Source organism: Macrobrachium nipponense, chromosome 17, assembly GCF_015104395.2.
Source record: "Macrobrachium nipponense isolate FS-2020 chromosome 17, ASM1510439v2, whole genome shotgun sequence".
In the NCBI taxonomy this organism is placed as follows: Eukaryota; Metazoa; Arthropoda; class Malacostraca; order Decapoda; family Palaemonidae; genus Macrobrachium; species Macrobrachium nipponense.
In genome coordinates, this window is record NC_087210.1 from 80,523,508 (window position 1) to 80,549,640 (window position 26,133).

Consider the following 26,133-nt stretch of genomic DNA (forward strand, 5'->3'; position numbering starts at 1 on the left):
GAGGGGAGAGCTAAAGAAGGAAACTGAAGGAATGATAACAGCAGCACAAGATCAGGCCCTAAGAACCAGAATATGTTCAAAGAACGATAGACGGAAATAACATCTCTCCCATATGTAGGAAGTGCAATACGAAAAATGAAACCATAAACCACATAGCAAGTGAATGCCGGCACTTGCACAGAACCAGTACAAAAAGAGGCATGATTCAGTAGCAAAAGCCCTCCAACTGGAGCCTGTGCAAAAGAAAAACATCAGCTACCTTGCAGTAATAAGTGGTACGAGCACCAACCTGCAGAGTGATAGAAAAACGATCAGGCAAAGATCCTCTGGGACTATGGTATCAGAACGGATAGGGTGATACGTGCAAAACAGACCAGACGTGACGTTGATTGACAAAAGTCAAGAAGAAAGTATCACTCATTGATGTCGCAATACCATGGGACACCAGAGTTGAACGAGAAAGAGAGGGAAAAAAATGGATAAGTATCAAGATCTGAAAAATAGAAAATAAGAAGAAGGATATGGGATATGCCAGTGGAAATCGTACCCATAATCATAGGAGCACTAGGCACGATTCCCAAGAGCCCTGAAAAGGAATCTAGAAAAAACCATAGGCGCTGAAGTAGCTCCAGGACTCATGCAGAAGAGTGTGATCCTAGAAACGGCACACATAGTGAGAAAAGTGATGGACTCCTAAGGAGGCAGGATGCAACCCGGAACCCCACACTATAAATAATACCACCCAGTCGAATTGGAGGACTGTGATAGAGCACAAAAAATAAAATAATAATAATAATAATAATTAATCTTACATACTATCTTTCTATTTTTTTCTCATTACTCGCTTTTTCTGGCTAGCTATATTAAGCAATAATTGGCCAATATTTATATTGGGGATAATGCTGAAAGTGGTATTTTATTCAGAACAGGCTTTATTAATCAAAGACTGGTATTATCAGTATACTGGTATTATCAAAATACTGGTATTATCAGAATGCTGGTATATGGGAAGGCGTTCCCTCTGGCGTCAGATTAAGCAGGGGTCGTCGTCGGTGACCCCTCTTAATCTGGACCAGAGGAAACGCCTTCCCATATACCAGCATTCTGATAATACGAGTATTCTGATAATACCAGTATTCTGATAATACCAGTCTTTGATTAATAAAGCCTGTTCTGAATAAAATACCACTTTCAGGCATCATCCCAATATGAATATTGGCCAATTATTGCTTAGTATCGCTGAGCCAGAAAAGCGAGTTAATAAAGAAAAATAAAAAAGATAATATAAAAGATTAATTCCCTGAATTCTAGCCAGTTTTATTCAACAGAATTTGGTTTTAAAAGAGGGTCTTTTTCCATTAAACAATAATAATAATAATAATAATAATAATAAATAAATAAAATGAATAATAATAATAATAATAATAATAATAAAATAAAATTTTTTAACCTAATAATAAATTAAATAATAAATTAATAAATAATAAATAATAAATAATAAATAATAAATAATAAAAATATAAATAATAAATAATAAATAATAAATAATAAATAATAAATAAATAATGAAAGAAATAATAATAATAAATAATAATAATAAATAATAATAATAAATAATAATAATAAATAATAATAATAAATAATAATAATAAATAATAATAATAAATAATTAATAATAAATAATAAATTAATAATAAATAATAAAAATAAAATAAATAATAATAAATAATAAATAATAATAATAAATAATAAAATAATAAAATAATAAATAAATAATAAATAAAAATAAAAATAAATAATAAACAATAAATAAATAAATAAATAAAATAATAAATTAAAAATAAAATAAAAGAAATAAATAATAAATAATTAAATTAATAAATAATAATAATAATAAATAAAAATAATAAGAAATAATAAATAAATAATAAATATAATAAGAATAATAAATAATAAAAAATAATAAATAATAAATAATAAACATAATAAAATAATAATAAATAATAAATAAATAATAATAAATAATAAATAAATAATAAAAATAAAATAATAAATAAATAAAGAATAAATAAATAAATAATAATAAATAATAAATAAATAAATAATAAATAAATTAAATAATAAATAAATAAATAATAAATAAATAAATAATAAAATAAATAAATAATAATAATAATAATAAATAATAATAATAATAATAATAATAATAATAATAAACGAAACAATAAATAATAAATAAATAAATAATAATAAATAATAATAATAACAATAATAAATAATAAATAATTAATAATTCTAAACGTTCTGAAATTCAGGGGCACTTCAGGCATGAACCTTTATGCCACAATCGATCCCACGACACGAAATGGGGCACAGAAAGAAGAAATAAAAAGCTGGAATTTAAATCTTAAATAAGGGAAGAATGAAAGTTTAAAAAAAAAAGAAAAAATGTACGTCTCCGTAAAAGGACCACAAAGAAAGATTGGGGCTCGCTCACGAAATTGGTGGTTATACCTGAGGGTTAGCGTTTTATTACCTTTCTTAATCGCCAGATTTATTTAGGGGAGTGGGGAGCAATTAAAAGTTGGAATGAGGCTATTCCCGATGCCGGTAAATTTATAAGATTGGCTCTTTGTCCTTACCGGGAATTTAAGGGATAATTCTTAATTAACGCGCGCGGGGGTAGATGCCATACGGTTACCAAGTACTATATTTGGTTTCTCGACCTAGTGGTATTATTGCTCTTATTGTTGTTAAAAATAAATAAATAAAAATTACATCAAATGACATGAAAGCAGATTCGTGATGTAATTAGATGGGTTTCTAAGGTACCCTTTCGTGGACCTTAAAAGCGAAATTCTTTGTGCCTAAACTAACCTAACCTAACGTCCTGGGTTACCAACGAAGTCTTTCTAGCATTTTGGGGTTTGAAACCCAAGTGTTTCTTTCATTATTTCCAATTTCAGATTAAAGTTTTCATTAAAAACTTAATTTGTTAAAAAAAAATCTGAGGAAATTTAGAAGTCCTTGTGGCTGTTAGAATTACTTGGGTCTAGTTTGTGTGACCAATAGATTGGCTATATTTTTTTAAATGCCATTTTTATCTTCGAAAGGGGTAACGCCAAAAAGACAGACACCAAGATTCTCAGCAGTTCTTTAGGGGTGGAGTTATGACATGGTTCCAAGTAGTGTAAGTGTATCTGTGGTAATAGTTGAATCTACCTTTTATTGTATCTTTTATTTAGTATCTATACTCGGTTTTTTTCTATCTGTCCACCCGCCTGTGGTGTTTGCGTATGGTAACACTGCGTCCCGGGCTTTAGATAGTTACGCTAAGTTTTAGGTAAATAAAAGGATATCTGGGTGTACATTTGCAACTGAAAAGTGTTTTAAGGGTAGGCTCCACTTTGGAGGGGTGCCGATCGTAAGAGATCGTAAAAATATTTGCCAAAAATACACTAATCAAGACAGGCTAATGAATTTATCAGGCATTATTTGCACCATAATAACGCATATTCTCTGTGAGTTTTATCATCCTACAGGGAAAATAAATGATTTTATGAAAAAAAAAAATGTGAAATTCAGGGCCCCTTGTATTGAAGGTTATTTGATGATCGGTGAGAAACTACAGTCTTGAATAGAAATTCGGTCTGACAGAATGTTTGTATATCCCCCTAGAACATGCACATAAAGTATTATCAAAATAGAACAGTAAGTAAGCACGTAATAACAAAAAAAAAGAGCAACAACTTCAGTAAGTTTCAGCGAAAGCCCCGCCGAAAAATAAGGCTATAGCTAGGAAGAAATATTCATAAAAAAAAATTCAAAACCTCGATTTAGGGGACAAAACCTTCGGAGAGATTGTAGTTATTGTGTCACTTGATAGCCTAAAACATCTAAAAATTATATTATGTAGGACAATCAAAGAAATACCCCCCCCCCTTCCCGAAAAAACAAAACAAACCAGAGAAAAAGCGATTTTTGTTTTTTTCAGAGGACAAGCAACTTGAAAAAGTTTGTTTAGACACCCTAAAATGGTTTTCTGAGATGAAACTACTCGTAGAAAACGTAGAAAAGACATCGACCAATTTGAAATAGAGGGATACTATACTATTTTTTTTTATATTTGCGATTCCATATTTAATCGGTCTGCGCCTTTTTTTTTTTTTTTTTATGTTGCGTGTTACTGCTATTTACTGTTATATTTTGATAATGATTTATGTGCATGTTCAAGGGAATATACCAACATTCTGTCAGACCGAATTTCTATTCAAGACTGTAGTTTCTCACCGATCACCAAATGACCTCAGGTTTTTTTTTTTTAATACATTTTTTTTTTAAATAATTTTTTTTCTTAAAATAATTTATTTTCCCTGTAGGATGATAAAACTCACAGAGAATATGCGTTATTATAGTGCTAATAATGCCTGATAAATTCATTAGCCTGTCTTGATTAGTGTATTTTTGGCAAATATTTTTACGATCGGCACCCCTCCAAAGTGGAGCCTACCCCTTCCTTATGCCATCATACGACATTTTGGGATTCAAAACCATTTTATTCCACGTATATTCTGTAAACCTGAACATCTTTTATGCCACAACCAGTTGGTTCCATTTGGTACACTGTACAACACCAAGGTCACTTTCCTGAATGTAGTATTTTTTCCTCTCCAGTTGTTGCTGTTGTTGTATGGTGCTTTTACGTTGCATGGAACCATTGGTTATTCAGCAACAGGACCAACGGCTTTACGTGACTTCCGAACCACGTCGAGAGTGAACTTCTATCACCAGAAGTACACATCTCTCACTCCTCAACAGAATGGCCAAGAATCGAACCCGCGACCACCGAGGTGGGACGCTAATACCATAACAACCACGCCGCTGAGGCGTTTCCTCTCCAGTTACCATATGCAATCTAGTTTGAACCAATACCATTAGTTTACATCTCCCTAATCCTGAGGTCACATCAAAATACATAAGAACTTCACCTGACAGGTATCCCTCTTGGCACTTTTAGTCTTTTTCTCTGTGGCGTTCAAGAAAGCAACCAAGGTAATAACTCTTTTTGTGGCTAGAATTTAGTTTTAGGCTTTTGTTTCCTCCATAATTTTTCTTGTTCCATCAACATTTCCCAAAGGGAGTTATGTACTTATCCTGTGTTAGTTTTTTCTTATACTGTAACAAGTTCTTGAATAGTTTTTCTTCACTTGCTGGTAATGTTCTGCCATTCCAATTACCAGCATTCCACTGAGGGGTTAATGATGTGTATTTCTGGTGATAAAAGTTCACTCTCTGCGTGGTTCAGAAGTCACGTAAAGTCATTGGTCCCGTTGCTGAATAACCAGTTCACTTTCTGGTTATTCAGCAACGGGACCAACGACTTTACGTGACTTCTGAACCACGCACTGGTTCCTTGCAACATACAAACACCATACAAACAAACACACATTCCAATTACCGTACCCCTTTTTTTCCTAACTAGTGTTCATTATTACCAACTTCTCTCATAGTTAACATTGGTGAAACTTGATTTGATTATATTTGAATATATTTAATTTTCATTGTGAGGTCAGTGTGTGATGGTAGTGGTTACAGCTAATGCTTTTCATCACAGTTTCAGTAGGTGTCAGTTGTGTGTATTTAGTTCAGTGACCTTGTTTCACATCATTTATGTAGTTTTGTTCTTTCTAGTTTTGGTGTTTGTTTACTCTGCCACTGTCTTTTGGGAGCATAACAGTTGGCTATTTCCTCAAGTGAGGTGAAAGATTTCCTTCCCTTCCTGAAGGATAAAAAAGCTGGGGTACTGCCGTGCATTTAGTTAAGTTGGCTTCTTCCCACTCCAAGAACCTGAGGGTCTAACTGCACCAGTTTGGTTTAAGATTAATTCGCTGCCAGTAACAGTTAATAATATACCAGGTGTTGGAATGGGGAATGCAGGACTCCTGCTCACCTTTCCACCACTGACTCTGTGTTACCTCTGAAAGGTATACCATGGAAGTATAGCACATTTCTGAAATTTCTTCTCTATTCCCTTATGGATTGAGAGATATTGAAGTGTTTGACTGCAAAGACGGGAAGAAGTCCAGTCACTGAACTCTCCCTACACTTGGAAGTTATTGAAATGTGTTTCACAAAATCTGTGAAAAGAGGGGGTCACCCAAGTCTTCCGCTCTCTTGCTCATTACCGATCTGGTCGAGATCCATCTGTTTTGCTATTTGAACAGAGCCCTCTGTTCAACCTATACTCAATCAAATAAGAGTACAGAGCTAGGAGGGAAGAACAAGAAAGTGTGCTGCCTTTCTCATGCACGAATTGCACTCCGAAAAGTGTGGCCGAGATCAAAGACTACCTCTCCCTAGAGCAATAGTGCTCAGATTACAGCCACTCTAGTGAGCACATGCATATGCTGAGCAAGAAAGAAGTGCTGGTTACCCTCTACCTCCTTCCCTCCTCAAGGAGAGCGTGAGGAATAATCTGTCCTGTTGCTAGACTGTATGTAGTCCAGATAAGCAGAGCACATGTCCAGCTTCAAGGGAGTCAAACTGGAATGATAAGTATCACCTTGTGGGATAGTGGGTTATGAACTGGCCATGTGTGTTGAAACTTTTTTTTTTTTTCTTTTTTGAACTTTCAAGTTGGTTCAACTGGGTCAGTTTCACATGGAATAAGGCTAATTATAGATGGTCAGGTACCTGTCATACTGACAGCTTTAGACTTATGTCAATGGTATACTAGCACATACTTAAGTAGGAACACAAGATAGTTGCATTTTCAAATATTACAATCCATGAGTCAGAATATGGTTAAATAAGATGAATTAAGCAACTTGTGCATTTATGAAAGAATATACCTACCCTAATAAGAGTAAAGGTTTGTCACTGATAATTTTTCCACATCAATTTTCATGCTAATGACTTTGTTCATGCATGATTAGTAATGAAATAATTTATTTAATTAACCTTACCAGTTGTAAATATTTTTCTGAGCAACTCTGGTATATTTGCTGTAAATAATGCTTTAAATAGAAGTTTTGTGTTACTTTTGTATTAAATAAACAATCTTCTTTACAGTATATTCTTTTACTTTCAGGAGAATTAACAACTGTAAATTATCTTTTTTGTTACTTATTATTATCATTAATAAATCATTTTATCGGATCCAATGAGGTGAACATGTAACTGTCAAAGGACTGGCATAAGGGATTTGGACTTAATGAAATCTATTTTGTATACTATTGAAATCTGTGAATGCTTTGGAATTTAACTGCCATGAAGTACATAAAAAATAAACACTTAAAATAGTACATATACATATTTGGACATAAAGTTTAATGAAACATGAATGGACAATTGGAAAGGGACATCTAGCATTTGTTTCTCTTTGGACTTTGCACGGATCTTATCACATTGTGCTCTTTTTAATAGGATAAACATAATAAAATTTAAATTCTGTTTCAGTAACAATTTTTTTACATACAAACCCATTTTATATAGGTATATATATTCATGCCAATATTCACGACCCCAAGGTTCCCAGGATCACCAGTCTTGTACATCAGAAGGAGGTACAGTAATCTCACAGTGCACTGTTCCTCTGGATCCTGCAAGATATTCATAAACCAATAACCCTGTTTCCCGTGAAAACTAGGTATGTGAAGCAGTAAGATACAAGGGACTGGAGGGAGGGTGTTAATCATACGATTAATTGGTTTGTGTAACAAATTAGTTTTTGTTGTAAAGATGTATTTGTTTCCCCCAACCCCATCAGTCATATGCTTGAATAGCTGTTACACTAAGAAGCAAAGATGAATGAACCAGGGTGCTAGGATCTGGGAGAGTACCTGATAATTGTAGTGAGTCATGAATGAAGTCTCTAGTAGCTTTGGGTTTGTAAACAAACTAATCCAAAACCCAAGAATATAGAGCAAGGTGCTTTTAACAGGTAAGCCCTCCAGAACTAGTAGAAAGGAACATGTACCCTCAATGTCTTCTTCCACAGGTAACATGGCATGCCCCTCACTACCTGTATTAAAAAGGAAATGTCTGACCATTTTGGATTAAAAGCAGGACTTGAGATTGTTGTTAGTCTCCTGTGTATGAGCTCAAAGGTTCCCACTCAATATGTCATTTCTCTATGGAAAAGTGAGACACACTGTTGGAGTTCTAAGGTAAGGCAAAACAGTCATTGTCACCATACTTATTTAGTCATTGACCTCACACTCTTGGTCATTACTCAACTGTAGGATTAACAGTCATGGCAAAAGAATAGCAGCACTGATTACTGACCATATTCAGTGTTGCTTGACTTCATTGATTAGTCAAGAAGCTCGGCTGTATCAAGGCTGGCACTCTGGTCTTAAGGGGATATAAACTCTAGCAAGAAAGACCTGTGCAGAACAAATCAATCCTGTGGAACTCTGGGCAGGAAGGACAAATCTCATAAACAGTGACCAGTGCAGAAGGCAGAAGAAAGCCAAGGTTGTATACAGGTCTAGGTCTGGAAATTCTTCAAAACCTTGGTAAAATGGAAATCAGGAGTAAGGAACACTCAATATTAATATGGATGCAATCACAGCTGTACTGCCATCTGGAGAAGCAGTCCAGATAGGTAAAGCCTCCACCAATATTTCTGTGGGCACAGAAAGGGAGCAATCATAACAGGAGGAGGCATGACTGAGTTCTGTTTTTCATCTGCCTTAAAAATCTTGCATGAAGTCCAGCTCTGAAAAAAAAATAAGTGTCCTCCATTGCACAAGAGATGGGCAAAAGGAGATAAGTGCATCTGTTAGTGCAGCTAGAACATTAATCAATACAGCAAGAATAGCAGCAGTGGGAGGTTTCAGGAACAGATTGCCTGGTCATCATGGTAGCAGAAAATAACAGTAGGACAGCAGCACCAAAGGACAAGTGTCACAAGAACATCATATGAAGCAACCCCAGTCAAGTGTAGCAGTAACAGCAAGTTGTTTTTTATTATTAATAAATACTTTACCTGGACAGCTAAGTTTATAATACTCAACTCTCTTAATTTACTGCTACTATTTAAAAATTTAATAAATGGATAAACTGACAGTGTTGAAGAGTCTCACAAAAATTCTTTCAATGATTTGGTTTTGATACTTGATATATGTTGGTTGAAAGTTAGACAGTTACTGAAGATATATTTGACTGCGAGTGTTCTGCATACAGGGAGACCAAGGGCAACAGTTCAAACATGAGACAAAGCAGCCAAGCAGGCAGGAAGGGAGTGGCCAAAGCTGAAGCAGCAGTCCAATCACAGGGCAGTGGGTGACACAGGCAAGTAGCTCAGTCCAGTCTCAGGAATGCTGCAGGTAATGTTTTCTAAAGTACCAGAAATGAAAAGGATTGAAATACATTATTTCAAATGGTGCAAAGGAATCCCGTGAAATTTAAACCTAGAAACCGAGAGTAGAATTGATAACAGCATTGCATAATGATGAAAAGTGATGCTAACAGTTTTATACATACATACCTACAGGCCCAAAAGGTAGGTGCATAGTGAGACTGCCTTCTCCTTACGTCTGAAAGACAAGAGGCTGGTGTCCTTGGAACATGAATGAGGGCATACATGTATGTATATATTTATAACTAATGAGGTTGTGATGACAAAAGTATAATTAGACTTCACCTCATGAAACAAGTATGCAGCTAGACAAAAAAGTATGACAAAGTGTTTTGACTCTACAGTTTTAATTACAGCAATGCAAATGATAAATACACTAATACATACAACATACAATATATACATAAACCTAATTATTCTGGCATAAAGCCCCACAGTATATCATATGCATAATTTGCAAATCTATCACACTAGTGCATATATCTAATATATAATCAGTTCTTTCCATCTGAGATAGCATAATTCCCTTTTTCACATTGTTAAATATACACAAAATGTATAACAGCTAACAAGCAGAGTATACTATCTCAAGAGAACTGCAAAAATTTTGATCTTCGATGCTACATAAAAATAAAAATAATTATTTAACACCAATTAAAATGTAATTAGTACTGCTCAGATTGCTCACAATTTTGTTTAGCTGAGGAAGCATCATGGAAACAAAGAAAACTGCCTAATTGTTTCACAAAAGCTTTCTAACCTCTGAGCAACTAATCTGACATGCTTGGCACTCAAGTACAGGACATATCACGAGACTGTGTTTCTTTTTTTTATAAAGATTCATGAAATATGTTTTAAAATGAGTAATGTGCGCTTCAAATATGTGCAGATGTTGAAGAAAGTGAAAGATAGCCCTAAAGGTAAAGTTCTGGTAACTGCATTAGAGAGGGGCTTTTAATATCCCAAATATTTGTTCCTAATTTGCATATATATATATACAATATTGTTAAAATAAATGTCAGTTCATAGGATTGACTCAAATATCTTTTGTACCAAAAAATTTGGGGGTGCTATGCTAAATTCAACTATAGCCTTGAAAATTTTTACCATTCTTTTGTTATTCCAGCAATAAAGTATGTACAGTTTAATATTAAAACATTGTAATAGTCTTGTAAAATTATTTACAGGTTTAATGATGCAGGTTCTGACACCAAACAAGAATCCTAAGAATCCTATTGTAGCTAACTTCTCTGAATAAATTGGATGCTAAATGACCAAAATGAACAAAGGAACCATACCCTGTAAAAGAATCGATCTATTACAGAAGTGGCCACAAAATCACAGCTGAATTGTGCAGAACAAAGAAAGGAATAATAGAACAGAAATGTTAAAAGACAAAAACAATTGAGGTAACAGGGTTTCCAGGATAATTGACTATATTAAGTAGAATTGGCCTTCATTCATCCAAGGCCCCGTCCACACAGTCGAGCTTTGGTCGACGAACTTTGTCCAATGTGACGTCAGAAGCGGAGAAACGGCGAGAAAAGTCAGAACCCTGCTTCGGTTTCTCCGCTTCTGACGTCACATCCAACAAAGTTCGTCGAGCAAAGCTCGGCCGTGTGGGCGGGGCCTAAGTCAAAAGTCCAGACCTAAGAATCTTCCCAAATTAACACCAATTTCCAGCCAGCATTAGTGCAAAATCACGTGGCAGAAAAAACACGCTGTGACAAGGGATCATTTGATACTTTTGTCTGTCATTATGCTGAAAACCTTGGTGACTATGGTTAAGCAGAATTCCTTCTGCTCAAGTTAAAAGATTATGCTCAACCACAGATTATTCCCAGACAATTGTTTATGGGTTTGTAGGGTTATTGTATTTAAGATAGCTTTCCTTCTTCAATCCTCTATGGCCATTAGGTAGGATATGTATTTGGAGATCATGAATACAGCTTTCTGAGAAACCCAGAAGTCCTTTAATCACCTTCCCTCTTTAAAGGTTCAGTGTTTTTAGTTTTGAAACTGTCTGAAGTGGCTCTAAAGTAGAAACTTGGGCCACTTGGGAAATTCTTTATAAGTTCATGAAAGGCCTCAACAGACTGTGAAGCCAAAAGTGTTTATAAAAGTTGATACAGTCACTCTAGGAAGTAAGATTTTTATTGGTAAACTCTCTTCTTCAGGAAGTAGGGGAGGTTATGTTCTTTCCTATTGGCCTTACAGTTGGGCCCTGAAGAATTTCTGTTTATGCTTGAACTGTGCTGGAGATCATGTCACACTGGTGCAAGCTTCCCCAACAATATACAAGATTATGCTTAAGTTAACTGCTCCAAATGTATTCCAATTCTAAGCTGTCTACACTTCACTAAAATCTATTACCTCAAACTTATGTTGCTAGTTTCAATTACCTATATTGAATTTGTTATACCCCTTTTCAAAATAACAACCTCTAGTAATGCCAAGTTTTCTTCTAGGGACACCTGTGCTACAGTTATAGTCAACTGCAGGTCCTGGACAGTGACTCTCAGTTGGATCAACCATTCGATGACCTCTGGCAGTAGTCTCTAAGAAGCAGGAATCACCTGACAGGCATGCAAACCAAAGTGCTAGGTATCTTCTTGACTGTGCCTGAACATTCTGATTTACCAGAAAGGGACTTTATACTGGTTAGTAGTTGTACTTTCTTGGTGTACTACTAGACAACAATAAAAGCGACACATACTGGTATGATGAGGGCTTGCTGAAGTATTAATACATATTTCAGTTAGCTAGGATATTAAATATAATCCAAGGTAACAAAAATATTATCAAAAAACAATAAAAGGCAAGAGCTGATCAATTGTGTCAATATGTAGGTTTACCAGAAGACCTGCTTGAATTTCAACATCATTTAACTGGAGAGGAGTACCTTTACATGGTTCATATTTCTATGTGACAGCCAGTGTGTAAAATGACTTTTTTTTCTCTCTCTCTCATTAAAAAACTACAAAATACATTTGGTAAGGTAAAGCTAAAATAAGAGTTACTAGTAAATTGCAGTAAACTTTCAGACTTATTACTAAATAAATAAAGCTGCCCTTTTAACACAATAGTAGATGTCAGTTAAGTAAAATCAAGCATCGAATATAAATTGAATGTAAACACTGATGATTGTTCACTTTTCAAAATCCAAAACTGTAGCAATAGGCATTAGTAAGAGCTAAATTTTTCTTACACTTTTTAATGTTTCCTAACGTAATTATTATTATTTTACAGAGTTCTTAATCTGTCGGTCAGGGCTGTTGATAGCCCCACCAAAATGAAGAGCTAATAGAATAATTTGATGTCGGCAAATGGCTCCGTGAATGACTGGCTCATCTTCCACTGTTATACAAAGCTCAATTCTGCATTTATAAGGGATATAGTATGCTAGATATACTTGGTCACAAGGTGAGTTTTCATGAAACAAAGATTAGTACTGTGACAATTTGTAGCCATTGATACAAAAACTGATAGTTTAACCAAGGGAAATATTCTTTCTTATAGCTGCCAGCAAAAATCTTCTTTCAGGTAGTTACAGTATTACCAAATTTCATCCTATGAAGATTCATCATCTTGAGCTTCAGGTGGCACCAACAAAGGGACAAGCAACATCCTGGAATCTCTAAACAGATTCTCAAATATTGCAGCATCATGCGCCACATCTAAGTGTGAGCTTCAGACTACAGGATAACAATGCGTTGATCTTTATATTTGTACTTGAGAAAACTACAGTTTCACTCAGACTTCAACTGCACTGTAAGGTCACCACTCTACTAAACCTTAAAAGTCCAAGAGTCAAGACCTGCAAACCAAAAAAATAAAAAAAAATAAAAAATAAAAAAAAAGTTTGAGAATATGACTCCAGCTTTTGGAAAGCAAAATAAGGAAGGAAAAACCATGCTTCACTCAACCACACAACCTTCCTCCAAAGCCAACCCAGGTTCAGCATTATGCTACAACCTGCCCAGACTAGAATGTTATGCTGATTGTTTATTATTTTAAATGACTTCAGAAGCAATTTTTAAGTGATCTGAAACAAAATTCCCACAAGAAGTCATTGGTCAGTGAGATTACAGTTAAGACTGCCATTCAAACAGTCAGCAATGCTAGAATAGATTGAGGACTCGAATCAATAAAATTCTTTTCGAACCTGAAGTATGAGGCCAGTAAGCATCCAAAACTTTGAAAATTCCTAAGCAAAAGACAATTCCATACTATTAAGGTGTAAATGCAAGCAAGAAAGAGTAATTAGAACATTATCAAAACTATATAATCATTATTTTGATGTCAAAATTAACATTTAGAGAATAATTACAAACATATGAATGCTGTAGTACTTGGGAAGCTGTCACATATCCCTAAGTCTGTGGCAGTCAAAGACTGATGAACTAACATTTAATAAATGAATTACTACCTTGTGCAAAAAATAAAATAAAAATCCCAATTTTCATGGAGGATAACATGAGGAGGAGGAACAACCTACTCACATGACACCGGAAATTCCAACCAGTAAAGTGTAGTGGTATGAGGGAATTTTTGAGGAAATTAAAATCAAGTTAATACAAATGCTCCCAAACGATTGACTACTCTACAGTACCTCTAACCATTGGCCGAACTGGATGTTAAGCTTAAATTATTAATAATAATAATCATCATTTATGGCCTACCAAAGGCCAAAACTGACAGTGTACGTAAGTCTCTTGTAGTTTTTTGTATCTATGAAGAACTTTATGAGTCTCTTTAGTTGAACAGACCTTACCGGTTACTGTTTTCATGTTTGTGTACACTATTAAAAATCCCAATGTGACCACAAAATTGGTATCTTTATTTAAAATAACCTCCATACGATTAGAATGTTGTTGCACAATTTGTTTTAATTTACGTACACAGTTATAATATTGCTAGGCAGCAGTTACTTTACCTTTAGTCTATCTTGGTATTATGACTATTACCATTAGTAAAATGTGACTTACAATATTATATATGAAATATCATTACCTTTATTTTTAATTCTTAGCCTCTACAGTGCCATACCTTAAAAATATTATTTTAAAAGATGACCAATTACTCAAATTCAACTCAAAGCACTGAAGAAAATACACCATTATAATACTTCAGTAAAATAATAGTTTAAACATAAAACATAAATCGCCTTAATAAGTTGTAAGAATAAGCTATATCTCTGTGATGTAATATATTACAAGTATAATGATAAACTTCGACTCCTAAGACATGAGCTACAAATTGTACTGCTATAACTCAGACTTCTGTTGGCCATTTGTGTTCTATACCCTTACACACTTACACTTAAGGGATGATTAACTTTTCTTCTTGATATCCATTTCCTTTCATTAACATACAGCAAATGTTAGCTGGGTTTCAGAGGTTATAAACTGACCAGCTAAATGATAACAGTCAAAATGGTGACAGGACTAAAACAACAGGCATCAACATGGCATACAGCAGGTTGCAAAATAACAAAATTACAGTCACAAGAAAACATTTTCCAAACCTAAACCAGAGTTACTGTTTTATCTTAACTTGGTGTGCATTATAAAATTTATCATTCTTTCCATTAATCACACAAGTTCAAACCACCAGGCAATATCAAAGTGATAGATTTCATGTTTCCAAAACACTTTCTTGGACTTTTTTTACTTAGAAAAGAGTATGTATCTTTTATAATAAATACACTTTTTCTCATTCTCAAGATACTTAAAAAATTTGGTGCTTTAAACTATGCTTTCTAGTTAATTTGCTCTTTTTAATGGTACCAAATAGCAACATCTCAAATTTTTTTCTCCCATATACGGTATGTATTTGGCTTCTAATCAAAAGCTGGCAATGGGCACAGTGTTATGCATCTAGCAGTCCAATAGTTTCCTTAACTCACTTTTGTCACAAAGCTTCCAGATTTGTATTAGAAGCCAACAACTTACAGATATTCTACCCAAATCACTCTTGTATTGTCCAAAATTCATTCTTATTATCCAACTTTACATTGTGTATTTAAAATAAAGTAAAAAAAAAAAATTACAACCCTAAAAACAAAGGTAAAACAGAACAAGTCATCATCCTGATATAATCACCCTGAAGTAATAGACAATCAACTGTTAAGACCATACCTAATTTAAATTTCAAAGGAATCACCTGTATGATGTAACTGACACTTTCTTAATGAAAGTGAAGGCAATTACACAAAGTCAAGTCTCCAACAAACACACCTTGGCTCAAATACAGAAATATGTAATGAAGTACAAAGTATGTGTACAAACCTTTGCCAGGATTTCTTCTGATGATAATGCTAAGAGGCTTTCATAAACTAAATGACTCTACAAGGATCATGAATGGAACAACTGGAAAACTCTTACCTTCAACAAGTCAGCAAAGTCTTTTAAAACCAGTCAGTTACTTATGATCATTACCAAACACACCAGTCATCAAATACAGTACAGTAAAGTATTCAACATATTCACTAAATGAAGGCACAGTAAATAAATAAAAAAAATGTACTTAATGAACTTCCATTGTCAACCACATGCCTAAGCATTGCCAACGTGCAACCTGGCTCATGTGAACATGTACCAAGTCAATAAAAAGCCACAAAATATAAGCAATGTATCTCCCTCTATCATCAAATATAATTCAATGAACATATTTTTGTTTAAACTGCCCTTGTATAGTTATAAATAGAACTATAGCGCGCAAATGTGCAAATTACGACAGTAGCTCTCACCATAGAGCAACTGTAGCCAATTTTGCTCATATCACGACACAAACAGTCATTACGATCTGAATACTCAATACAATCAATAACATAAGGATAAAACAACAGGATTATGTAGTACATGTACTGACTGTAGTACTTATAGTTAAAGTTTAAGTCTAAGCAACTATACATCACTCCTGGCTTAATATTGTACTATACCATTGTGTACATCACACATGAAAACATTAGTGATAAACTTCCATTCAGAGTAACTGATAAGCTGAGATTTGTGCCTAATCAGCATATCTATGCACTACTCCACAAGCAGAAAAATTACTCAGTAAGTAATCTCAATCCATTCACTCAAGTATTTCATTTCGTTCACCAAGCTCAATCAGATACTGGGTGTTCCATTAGCAAGACTGTTACTCTACTCTGCTATTACATAACTGCATTATGTAGCTGTACCTCTCAATATCATTTATCTAGACAATATAAAATGTATAAAATATCAATACAAAAAGCAGTGACAGCATAATTGTAATTGTGATGAACAAATGCAAAAATTTAGTGCAACGTGAGCCGATATCTTTAAAAACTTTTTTTTTATTAAAAAATTTTTCTTGGTGTTTTGCTTTGTCATTAAGATTGTCTATCCCTTTCAATTCCAGATAATTCTCTTTAAGAAAATCTCTTCATCAAACAGTTTTGGCAATCAAAAAAGGCAAGTTATGTCACAAGAATAAACAGCAATGTCATATTGTCGTTTCAAGAGTTGCCTACAACTCCTGGCATTCAAAACTTACCAAAAAGCCAATGGAAGAAGTAGAGCAATTAAAGTACCTGAGGACTATACTGACTGAGAATGGGAATTTCAACAAAAGAAAGAAAAACTAGAATTGATAGAGGTAACAATGATTTTTCTGGAGAGAAAAGTTCTAATATGCAAACAATATTCAACTTAATGAAAAGATTAGTGTCTGATGTCGAATAAAGTGTTGTATGGACAAAAACATACAAATTAAATTTAATAGAAAACTGATATACTCTTTATGTATAGGTCTGAAGAAGGATACGATTATGTTAGATAAACCTTAAGAACAATTAATTGGTACTCAAAATGATATGAAAGGAGTGGCTGACCATAATGCCATGATATCATCTGGTAACCAAATGATGGCATGAACTCACTGTTGCAAAATACCAAGAAAAGATGAGATTTAGGTGTTCTCTGTTGTGATACTACTATTCAAGTTATAATCTTTATAAGATGTTCTTGAATGCACCTTATCCAACATCCTTCATCACTGTCATTTCCATCACGAACAATTTTACATCTGCTTTTCGCTTGAAAGGGTTAAATGTAGAAATGCGTTCCCTCCACTCACCTCTTTCCTGTGTGTGCTCTTTCTACCTGAAATCCCATCTGACTGTGGAATTCCTTAAACTACTTCTATTGGAAACACATGTTGATCTCGCCTAAAATTACCAGTTCACTAACCAAACTTTCTTTTAAAAACCAAATGACATATGCTGCAGACATTACTTCCATTAAAATAAATCAGAAAATCAATATGTACATTTCAATGGCAATATTTTAAAACATAATACAAATAAATGCACTTTACTAAAAACACCAACAGCTGCACTAATATCATGGTACAGTGATATTGATAAAAGGGCACCAACATTACGTGCAATTCCTTAATTAAGGTATCAAGCCCCGTAAAAAGAAAAATACCACTTGCATGAATTTCTTTCCTAAAGAGACTCACTCAAAATTTAATGCTTGAGTGGTTGAACACATATCCTACAGTCAAAGAACCCACTGTCTTTTGTAGCTGAACTCCAACCATTAAGAGATCATATATGTAAATAAAGAAAAAGTTATGACACCCAACTTTCATGATTTTCAATTAATCATTATAGCTCCCGTTCAGCACCTATTTATTGCTTACTATTTCTGCTTTCCAAAATATATTCAAGCTACTATTCCTCAAATTTCCAAAACATTAAGAGATCAATCAATCAGCATCACTGGATATGGAAAGCTACACAAAGTTAAGTACTATATATACATAAATACTTAAGTTCTATGTTTTGCATTACTTATCCAACTTCAATGGCACTAGTTCTGCAAAACAGAAAGAAAATATTTTTTCTCCTTAGACTAGAAGTCCCAGCAACAGAAATCTGAGTTATATAAAAACAGACTATACTAAAAAATAACACTTTTTATCACATTAGTGACTAAAATACAATAAAGAAAATTATACTCATGAGAAAATAATCTGTAACGCTTTTCAAGGACAAAACAAAACAGGAACTAATAAAACATTTATATAAGATACTGTAATCATCGTAGAACTAAAATAAATAAATAAAATCTGATGTAAGTTACTATGGTCCACTTATACATGGTTAATAATGATGCTGTCTGCTGATGACCCGTCTCTAATAACGAGAGGATTTGTGATGCACGTCGTATCAACCTCATCTTCATCCCCTCCTTCCTCTTCGTCTTCATCATGTTTGCTAACAATCAGGCTTTCCCTTTCAATTCCATCAGTATCAACCAAACTGGAAAAACATAACGCTTAAAATTTATCCTAAAAATAACCTGCAGATAAATAAATAACTTTTATATTACATGCACTCAACGGTGATTCACATAAGCATCTTTGCTTCTGATCAAAACCTAACAATTCTGGTACGTTTCAGGAATTGGGCAGTGCATATGATCGCAAATGACATTTAGCAGCTAAAAACAAAGAATGATCTTTACCTGTATGAAACAGACTGTCGGCAGCATTTTCTGTGAATGAACTTTATTCCATCCATCAGAGGGTCCCAGTCTTCATAATGCGTAAGAAGAGTCACAATAACAAAAGACAGCATCATTGGTACAGAACCAATGTAGAAAATATACGAGTATTCAATGTTCTTAACCCAGGTATCGACTATCATTGTTAGAGGAATGGTAAGGCTTAGTGATAATGTAGCCATAAGTGAGGATGTCAGAAAACAGCCCCTGAAATAAAATACGTGGGATCACTACATAAAACTAATAATTAGAACAAATTTAATGGTAAATACCAATAAGATTATTGTAAAGCAGGATTAATAGAGGACAAATATCTAAGACTCACCACAGCCACAGCAGCTCGGAAAACACGGTGCCAACTAAACCATTTATGGACATATATAACCACTGGCTTTTGTTTGGTAGCTGAAAGGTTTCCCATCCGAGAGCATCCAGTAGAGGGAACCCAGGCCAGAGGAGTATGGTATTAAATAACCCAACAAATCCTGTAAATTATGAAAGAAACTCATCACGGAGAACTTAAAAATATTTTTGTTATATTTAACGAAGGAGATTATATAAAATAACAGTTATACGTATACCAAATCCTCCTACATGAATTGGTTCTTTATCAACAACTGCAACAAATGAGAAAAGTCAAGTAATCAATAAAAGTTGTCTGTACTGTATTACTGTTTGACTGCAAGCAACACAATTAGGGAAATATGAATCATAAAAACTAAAAATATGAAAATAAAGTTAACTTCAGAAAAAACCTGCTAAGTGCCAATGGTGGTGCTTGCAAAGGTAGAGAATAAGATGGCAACTAAAATAAATAAATCATAAAAACATCTTTCAATGGTTTACAAAGAAGAAAAAAAGAGAATTAAGGTAAAAGTACAAAGAAAGGATGTAGATAATTAATTTCATTTGAATGGTAAAGCAAACAACTAGTATTGGAAGCTTCAATGGAAACAATAGGAGAGCCTGGAAATATGAATAAGTAGTCTGGTTATAATGATTTAAAATAATGGGATATAAAATACTTCCTGTAAACACTTAAGGCAACAATCACACATTAGAGCATTACAGCTTTCAGAGTTCCAACCCTCCTAGTATTGGTCAACAGTTTACTGATGAATCTTTTTGACTACATTATACTTAAAATAATTAGCCTAGCATATTTCTACACATTCTGCTAATCCTATACTTTGAAAACAATGGAATGTGCCAACACTTAACATCATACATAATCTCTTCCTCCATTACTCTACATCAGATATAACTAGTAAATTGATTTACATATGGTCCTAATGACCCAGCACTCAGGAGCTTTGCATGGTGCAAAGAAGTCCTGAGAAATGGCAATAGGGTGTTTTTCTACCTCAGTAGATGCAACCATGATATTAAGAACCATTCACAGGGAACCCACACAAAGACATGACAAATGATAATCCTCTTTATTTTATTCTTTACTGCTTATTTTTGGAAATGTCCAGTCATTGAAGACCACCACAAATGGATTGCCATTTTACAAATCATCTCGAGATATTATGTTGGTAATAAGACTGAAACTACACTTTATAGAGCTGTTAACTTATCCACACAAGGAGGATCTGACTGCTTCCGTAACCTGTTTACAAGTTGAATCATCCTTTACTTTACAGAAACTTTACAGAACAGAAGGAAGCAGCCTATCACAAAGACAACTTTTCTATGATATATTGTAGCATATCATAGCAAACAACAGGAGAACCAATACTAATGATACCGTTTCCTACAATCACAATGATTAAATTTAAAAACAATCAATACCCAAAACCAACATCCATCACTTCAAACTTTTCAATGCCAGATTTGAAGTCCCATCATCACTGGGGCAGTAAATCATACAAAGTACAAAGTAGCGTAGTAAAAAAACTGAACCAAGTCCACAAATCAACAACACTTCTTATGCGTTATTACTATACGTATTAATATTGTAATAAAATAAATATTACACAATACTCACCAAAGAACATGGAAAAATCCATCCTGTCTTCCGTGGGAACTTTTCGCTTTAAGAATACCATGTAACATGCATACAGAATAGCTCCAACCAAGGACCATACAACACCCACAGGCACAGAGCTACCTTCAAGACTGATGTCTTCTAAACTTACCAGGACCTGAAATTCAGAGTGCTGTATATAAGTGACTGTTGTTAAAAAGAAAAATCATATAAAGCTTCATCAAAATATCTATAATTAATGCAGTTAAACTTGTAGTGTGATCACTTAACTTACCACCCCTGCAACCATTAAGAAGACAGTTGCTAACTTAGAGAGCGTAAATTTATCGGATATAGATGAAGGAAATATTGCTGCTAGCATAAGGGTAAACAGCCCTGATGTTGATGATATTACATTGACAACACCAGCTTGTGTGTCACTAAGTGCTATCTGGTATCCATAATTACCTAAGAACCACTGAAAAAAGAAGTAAAATGGTTAGTGTTATAAGGTAAATCTACACTTAATATTTCATCTATTTATTCAGTCTATCTTGATCTGATAGTCACCTCCTATCACTGAAAGACAAATCCTTCGAGTAACCCTTCTAGTAGACTGGAAGTGACTAAGGGCTTTCAATACTGTACAACAAATCAGATAATAATGATCATAAGGTGACCAATCATAAGAGAATATGTTGGACAGAAAATAGTGAAAGATGTACTACTATTGGTAAAAATTATAACCACTTTTATCAACTTTCAATATACTCTACTTTTCTTGGGTCATGTCATTCTGAGAATGATAATGCATCATGCAGGGAGGGGGAGGCTAAAGTCAAAACAAGTACATACCAATAAACAAAATATACTAGATATCTTCATAACTTCTTTTATAGTCAGTTTATTTGCAGCCTGCATTGCAAGTTGCTCAGCACGTAATGATGCAGAGAAGGATAAACGAGACATCATGGCATCAACAGCTTCACTTTCAGCCATCTGACGAACCTGAAATTACATGAACATATCTAGTCTCAATCTTGTTAATACTTTAGTGATAGACTGTACGTTTCGTAATTATATTAAATAGTAACAATCTATTTCAAGGAAGAGCCTGAGCCTCACATTACGTAATTAAAAACTTTATTGCATGTAATTCAGCATTACATTAAATACATTACTCCTGCCTAACATTTAAATTAACGTAGTTTTTGTTTTTATTTATCAAGTTTAAATCAGCTTTGTTTACTTTTAAGTTTCTTTTGCTTAAGCAGCCAAATGCTTGTTAGTTTATGTAAGAGTTTTTGTGTTATTGAGCGCCTCCTCCTCCCTTGTTTATTTCTGTGAACTATCGTTCTAACGATTGTTTTGTGATTTGTTTTTGAGTTACGGTGGATGGTTGGTAGCTGTACTCTGAACGTTGATGGTCTGCCCGCCGAAGTTCGGGCTTTGGAATGCTCCTTGTCAGACCATCCCCTTGAGCAGCTTTTGTGGATTATTGGAGGACGACCTTTTGGCAGTTTATTTTGGATACGGCGCTGTTGGAATCTTTCCTCACGACCGTTCGTAGGTGCCTTAGTCACCTGCGACTCTGGTGCTGTAGATCACGGCTCTTCGTTCACTTGCGACCATAGTGTCCGCTTTACGGGGTTCCGCAGAAGCGTATGCTATTTGCGACTTCTCGTGTTACCCCTTATTCCCGTCGGAGGAGCCCACGGGAAATTGGTACCGTCGCTGGATCCCGGTACTAATTATGGATTCACCTGCCACTTCTGCCTTCGTCCTTCTGCTTTTCTTCGGGGATGTGTGTGAGCGCTGGCTCGTGAGGAGATACGTAGGGAGGCAATCGCCAGGTAAGACAGTATAGCTGTTATTTCCTTCGAGGAGCCTTATACCCCTTTTGTCCTGGCGATCGTGTCCATCCCTTTAGTAGCAGTTTGGGTGCTCGCTATAGACTCCTAGTTCGATCCGTCTTCAGTTGTTCATCCCCGACGTAAAGGATTGGAACTGTCCAGTGTATGTGCGTACATATATTATATATATATATATATATACATATACTTTGTCATAGGTTTTACTTGTTTATATTATAAGCTTATTATTACCTTTATTGTTTACTGCTTATTGGTGGATAGTATTCCATATCTTTAGTTATATGGCTAGGTAGGTAAATTTAAGGTTTTCCTTGTTTTGATATCTTCCACTTCCTTCAGCCTTTTGTTATTTAGGATAGTTTTGGCCGGCATATATTTGGATCCTCACTGATTTATGAAATATTTGTTCTCCTCTGAATTTCTGTTAGGATTTAGATATTTAGCTTTAGGGTGCCTTGTGGCTCGTTGAGGACCTGGTATTTAGTCCTCTTGCTTTAAGCTGTATTGTTGTATGTATTTTACTTGAACCCGCCAGGCTGATTTACGTTATTTCTGTTTTGTAATAAATACTGTTAAGTTTTTCTGGAGTGTTTTTGTGCCTGCTTTCCTTGAACATGGGTTGCATATACTGTCTACGATCCTAGCAAAATAAAGTACCTAAGAACCTGTATTAGAACCCCAGAGGTTTGTAACACTAACACTCGAATGATGAGATCCAGGTGAGTTAGATGTTTGAAAAGAGATAGTATTTTACGACACCTCTTTCTTCGTACGGCCTGTACTGACAAAAAGCCTGCGGCAGCCTGGTCTAAGGTGCAGAGTCCTTTTAAGATAGTAACGCAGGGCCCGGACAGGGCACAACAAAAGCTCTTGAGCATCACCACCCACAAAGCCAGTCAGTGAGGGAATGGAGAATGAAGCGAACCTCTCATCATGCACCGAGGGATTTTGGGTCTTGGCCACGAACTCTGGAACAAATTCGAAGGATACTGACTTCTAACCCCTGGTGTGCTTCACCTCATAACTCAGACCGTGGAGCTCTCCTACCCTTTTGGAAGATGCCAAAGCCAAAAGGAAAACTGTCTTAAGCGTCAGGTTCATCTATCAGATGAGCGGCGCAAGGGCTCATATGGGCTCTTAGTCAAGCTCTTAAGCACCAAGGAAACATGACAATTTGTCAAAAATTGCATTTTTCCTAACTATACAAACCTGAGGTCCTTTAACAATAGGAAGTAGCTAGCGGCAGCTGGAACGGTCGTAAGCTTCGAACAAGAGGAGAACAGTAGTTAACTGCTTGTCCGACAGGCGCGCACCGCGCGACTGGGAGGTAAACAATCACTTTTGCTTTTGGCCCATGCAAAATACGCAGAGTGAGGGGTGGCATGAGGTGGGACTATATGTAAAGGACCTCAGGTTTGTATAGTTAGGAAAAATGACAATTTGTCCAAAATTGGATTTTTCCTAACTATACAAACCTGAGGTCCTTTTACAATAGGAAGGTACTAGCGGCAGCTGGATAGGTCGTAAGCTTTCGAACAAGGGGTTCGGTAGTTAACTGCTTGTCCGACAGGCGCGCACGCGCGACTGGGAGGTAAACAAATCACTTTTGCTTTTGGCCCAAGCAAAAACTGCAATGCAGAGTGCAGGGGTGGATGAGGTGGGACTATGTGTTAAAGGACCTCAGGTTTGTATAGTTAGGAAAAATGCAATTTTGGACAAATTGTCATTTGTTCTGACACGGCATACAAACCTTCGGTCCTTTACAATAAGGAAGACTCACTTTCTTGGTTGGTAGGAATCTTGAGTCTTTTGTGAACGACTGGTGTTCGCCCAACCTTGGACAATGCCTCCCTGGTCGTAAGAGCGAGGGAGGGATCCAAGCCTCTGTCCGATTGATCGGGTGTGCACCCGCGCAGGATCAATGGTCAGACCTCTGGACCAAGTACTAAGAGAGAGGCAAGCGTATCTCTTCGTACCAGCAAACAAGAACAAGTTCCTATTTGCAAGAGGCAACATAAAGTTATGGTTTGTCTCTTGTTGGCATCCACTTCCCCCTTTCCCCCCCTTGTAGGAGGAAGTGGTGGATATTCGCTCCCATCCTAGTGAAAGGGATAGGATGGGGCTCTGTCGAGTAGCTCACCTGCTCTCGTCCTTATCCAGCAAGGTGATGACCGTATCCCTCTACCCACAGGTAGAGGGGGAGAAAAAGATAGGAAGAGAAGCCAGTCACTCTCTCATTCACTTATCTATTCTTACAGTCACACCAGGACTCGATGCTGTTCAGCCTGCTAGGGTCTGGGTTAGCTACACAACGTGTTGAGCAGCCACCAAGGGTCCCAAGGAAAACGATCCAAGGACCTGTGGGCAATATCCAAAAGGTAGAAGGAGGTGCCAGTGGTCTGGTTGTACCAGAACCCCTGCCTTCAGTACCTGCGCCACGGAGAAGTTTCTTGTGTAACTCGAGGGAGTGTACTTCTAGGTCATCTTGGTGCTGATGAAGAGTCTTCAACACTCAGCCTGGGATGTCGAGTTTCTTCAGAAAGCGCGGTCGCGCTTTCACAGGACAAAGCAGCATCTCCTTCGCATCGAAGGCGGTGAAGTTCATTAGGGAGGGGATTGTGAAAGACTAACCGATCGTCAGGAACCGAAGGGTTCTGAGTCTTCGCTACGAAGTCGGTACGAAATCGAGCGTCACGAATCCCCATCCCCTGGATGCTTGACTTCGCAGGAAAAGTCATGCAATTACCTCAGAGGAAAAGAAGGGAATGGTCGTATGACCTATCCCTCTTCTCGACTTCGGTGATGTCCTGTACCCATACTGGTCTATCCGTCTGCAGCGAAGTGTCTCACATTCTCCTATCCCATGCAGTGAAGTTCTTCTTCTCGGTAGTGGATAGGACACCGACACTGAATGGTGGGTGTCAATGGTATGGGTACTGTGACAAGCCGTTAGGACGAAGAAAAGACTGTTATGGAACAACCGAACTAAGTCCACAGCGAAGTTCGTAACTGACTTGGGCGCTCTGACAGCTGCCGACTGACTGCGTTCGGTAGGAGGCAAGTTGTCCAAGCACCCGAGCAAGTCACGTGACCTTCGCCTTAAAAGGTTATGCAAGAGGACTAAACAAATAGTTTGTTCGTCACCGATGCCAGAAGGCGAGGTGATGATTCTCTTAAGGCATGTGCCCAACAGGCGAAAGTCAATTGCTTCTAGAGACCGAGGTCCCTGATGGCAAGATATCTCATAGTATAGTTGATTCTCAGCTAAGGAGAAACAACACTATGTGTCGTTGAAGACGAAGGTACAGAAAATGCAACCTACGTCTTCACAGCTGAACCGAGAGAAGGATTCTCAAGATTCTGAACCTGTGCTACAAA

General features: G+C 35.9%; 1 protein-coding gene across 6 annotated transcripts in view; it reads right to left on the reverse strand.

Annotated features, from left to right (window-relative positions):
* Nucleotides 1-7,109: 7,109 nt before the first annotated feature.
* The window catches only part of LOC135196359 (solute carrier family 35 member F5-like), a 90,425-nt gene continuing 71,401 nt past the window's right edge, over nt 7,110-26,133 (reverse strand). For all 6 annotated transcript variants that reach the window (XM_064223139.1, XM_064223140.1, XM_064223143.1 and 3 more), the window contains 6 exons: nt 21,737-21,889; nt 21,177-21,359; nt 20,903-21,059; nt 19,238-19,397; nt 18,874-19,119; nt 7,110-18,668 (listed from right to left, as the gene is read on the reverse strand). In XM_064223139.1, coding sequence (XP_064079209.1) covers nt 18,500-18,668; nt 18,874-19,119; nt 19,238-19,397; nt 20,903-21,059; nt 21,177-21,359; nt 21,737-21,889 — 1,068 coding nt within the window. In that variant the 3' untranslated portion in view covers nt 7,110-18,499. The remainder of the gene's footprint in view (nt 18,669-18,873; nt 19,120-19,237; nt 19,398-20,902; nt 21,060-21,176; nt 21,360-21,736; nt 21,890-26,133) is intronic.